Source organism: Bison bison, unplaced genomic scaffold (assembly GCF_000754665.1).
Source record: "Bison bison bison isolate TAMUID 2011002044 unplaced genomic scaffold, Bison_UMD1.0 scf7180017864080, whole genome shotgun sequence".
NCBI classification, from domain to species: domain Eukaryota; kingdom Metazoa; phylum Chordata; class Mammalia; order Artiodactyla; family Bovidae; genus Bison; species Bison bison.
In genome coordinates this window covers 2,273,279-2,275,644 of record NW_011494652.1, presented here as the reverse complement: position 1 = coordinate 2,275,644, position 2,366 = coordinate 2,273,279, and the positions used below count along the sequence as shown (strand labels likewise).

Below are 2,366 nucleotides of genomic sequence, written 5' to 3'. Positions count from 1 at the left end.
CTCAGCCTGCCAGCCCGGGTGACATTCTGCCGGCTTCCTTGTTTACCGCCTGGCACCGAGCGCCCCTGGACAGCGTCTGACTGTACAATCCCTGAACCCACTTCCCCCACTTGCTTCCATTCAGCAACCTTTCCCTGACCTCCCCAGGAGCTGGGCATCTGTGGGCTAGAACCTCTGAGGCCAAAGGTGCCCCGGAGTCAGCTAGTTGATGATGAAGATGACAAGAAAGATAGAGGGAACAGGGCAGAGGAGCAAGATTGTCCGGGACAGTGGACGGTGGGCCCCCCTGGCTCCCCAAGGCCCGATGGAGTGGATGCTGAGGGCTGTTGGAAGCGCACTGATGCTGGCGGGCCCCCCAGGTCCCAGAAGGCATTCGGGCCAGACACAGAGTGACTGAGTCTGGGCTTTTGTGCTCACAGGCACCCTTTCCCCATCACTGGTAAATTTTTTCATGATCAGACTATAAGTGAGTACACGCCCATTATTCAGGACGTGATGTGAAGGTTCAGAACCTGACTCCTGGCCTGGGGTCACTCGGGGCTGCGGGGCCCGTGCCGAGATGCCCTCTTACACGCGGGAGGCAGGGTGCCGTCCGGCCCAGGGCAAGGGTCCCGCCGCCCTGAGCCGGGGGCCGCACGTGCTGACCGCCGCCCCTCTCTGCAGTCATCCAGTTCGGCTTCGTCACCCTGTTTGTCGCATCCTTCCCGCTGGCCCCGCTCTTCGCGCTCCTGAACAACATCATTGAGATCCGCCTGGACGCCAAAAAGTTTGTCACCGAGCTCCGAAGGCCAGTGGCTGTCAGAGCCAAGGACATCGGTGAGTGCCTGGGCCCTGGGAGCGGAGACCCTGGGTTTGGGGAAAGGATCACACTCCCCAGAAGCCAGAGGCAGAGCTGGCCAAGTGGGGCCCCGACTCCTCACTGCACCTGCCCTGGAAGGAGACTCAGACACGAGGCAGGGTGGGGAGATGCAGGACTCCAGCCCCTCTGCACCCCACCTGACCCCCAACTCCTGAGATGTGCAGGCCACGGAAAATGTTAGGGAACCCCGACCTCCCAACTCCTGAGATGTGCGGGCCACAGAGAACATTAGGGAAGAGCTTGGGTCTCGGGTGACTAGGGGCCTCCCCAGCCTGCTCCTCCAGAAGGTCCATAAGACGCATTTTCTCTGTTGGTCCCCAGCACCCCTGCCCCACCCCGAACGTCCGTGTGGGCCCAGAACACAGAGCCAGACCACTGGGAAAGACGGTGTTAGCTGCCCAGCAAGCGTCTTCCTACACAGTGCATCACGTAGTCATTTAACACTCACTGGAAATATAAAGGAGGGAGCCCCCCTTCTACCAATGAAAGAAGAGCATCATGTTACCTGCCTGGCGGGTCAGGGTCAAGAGCCCCCTGGGCCTTTTAGCCCCAAGTCACTAAGGCACTGGGGGCTGTGGGACTGTACACTGAACATCGGGCATAACTTTCAAATAGTCAGAGACCTCAAAAATGGAGCCAGCTTCCTTGTGCAGTGGTGAGCTCCCTGTCACCAAAGGCACGTAAGCAGACGTGGGTGCCCATCTGTCCAGGAGTGGGGGGATCTAGTGGGCGGGGCTCAGAGACCCCCGCGCGCCTCGGCCAGAGCCAGCCCTTGTCAGCAAGGACAATGCCCATCTTATCTTAAACAGAATCACCTTAAACCAGGATTCAATTTTCAGGGTGAAAACAAAAAAGTCTTTATTGGAACTTTATCTTGAAATGAGATGGAAAATTACAAAATATATTCTTTTATTTCCTATTGAATACAATTTTAGTTAGAACAACACCTGTGCCAGTTCTGTGCTGGTTCCCAGACAAACAAGATGGAATTGTGTGTTAGGGGTGTTATCTGTCACTCTACCAAATTAAGGACTGCGCACCAGAAGACAGAGCTTTGGGCTGGACCTTTATGTTAGTTGCTCAGTTGTGTGGACGGTAGCCCGCCAGGCTACTCTGTTCATGGAATTCTGCAGGCAAGAATACTGGAGTGGGTTGCCATTCCCTTCTCCAAGAGATCTTCCAACCCCAGGGATTGAACTCAGGTCCCCTGCATAGCAGGCAGACTCTTTACTGTCTAGCCCAAACATAATCCTGCAAACATGCAGGGCCGTCATCACTCCTTCCAAAAGCTTCTCCTGCCCTTGGCATTAGGTCATCGCATCCCAGGCCAGGGACTCCGTGGGCAGTGCTCCATCCTCGGAGTGGCCCCCACCGACTGATGGTGCCAGGCCCACCAGCTCTCCACATGAGTCCCTGAGACGCCCGGAACTCTGCTTTACACGGTGCGCCTTCTCAGGTTGTACCGGAAGAAACTGCCGTTTTCACAATCCAAACACGCTCAGATACT

General features: G+C 56.5%; 1 protein-coding gene across 1 annotated transcript in view; it reads left to right on the top strand.

The window, feature by feature from the left end:
• ANO1 (anoctamin 1, calcium activated chloride channel) overlaps positions 1–2,366 on the top strand; it is a 75,644-nt gene that overhangs the window by 58,109 nt on the left and 15,169 nt on the right. The window contains exon 21 of the mRNA XM_010837815.1: positions 643–816. Coding sequence (XP_010836117.1) covers positions 643–816 — 174 coding nt within the window. The remainder of the gene's footprint in view (positions 1–642; positions 817–2,366) is intronic.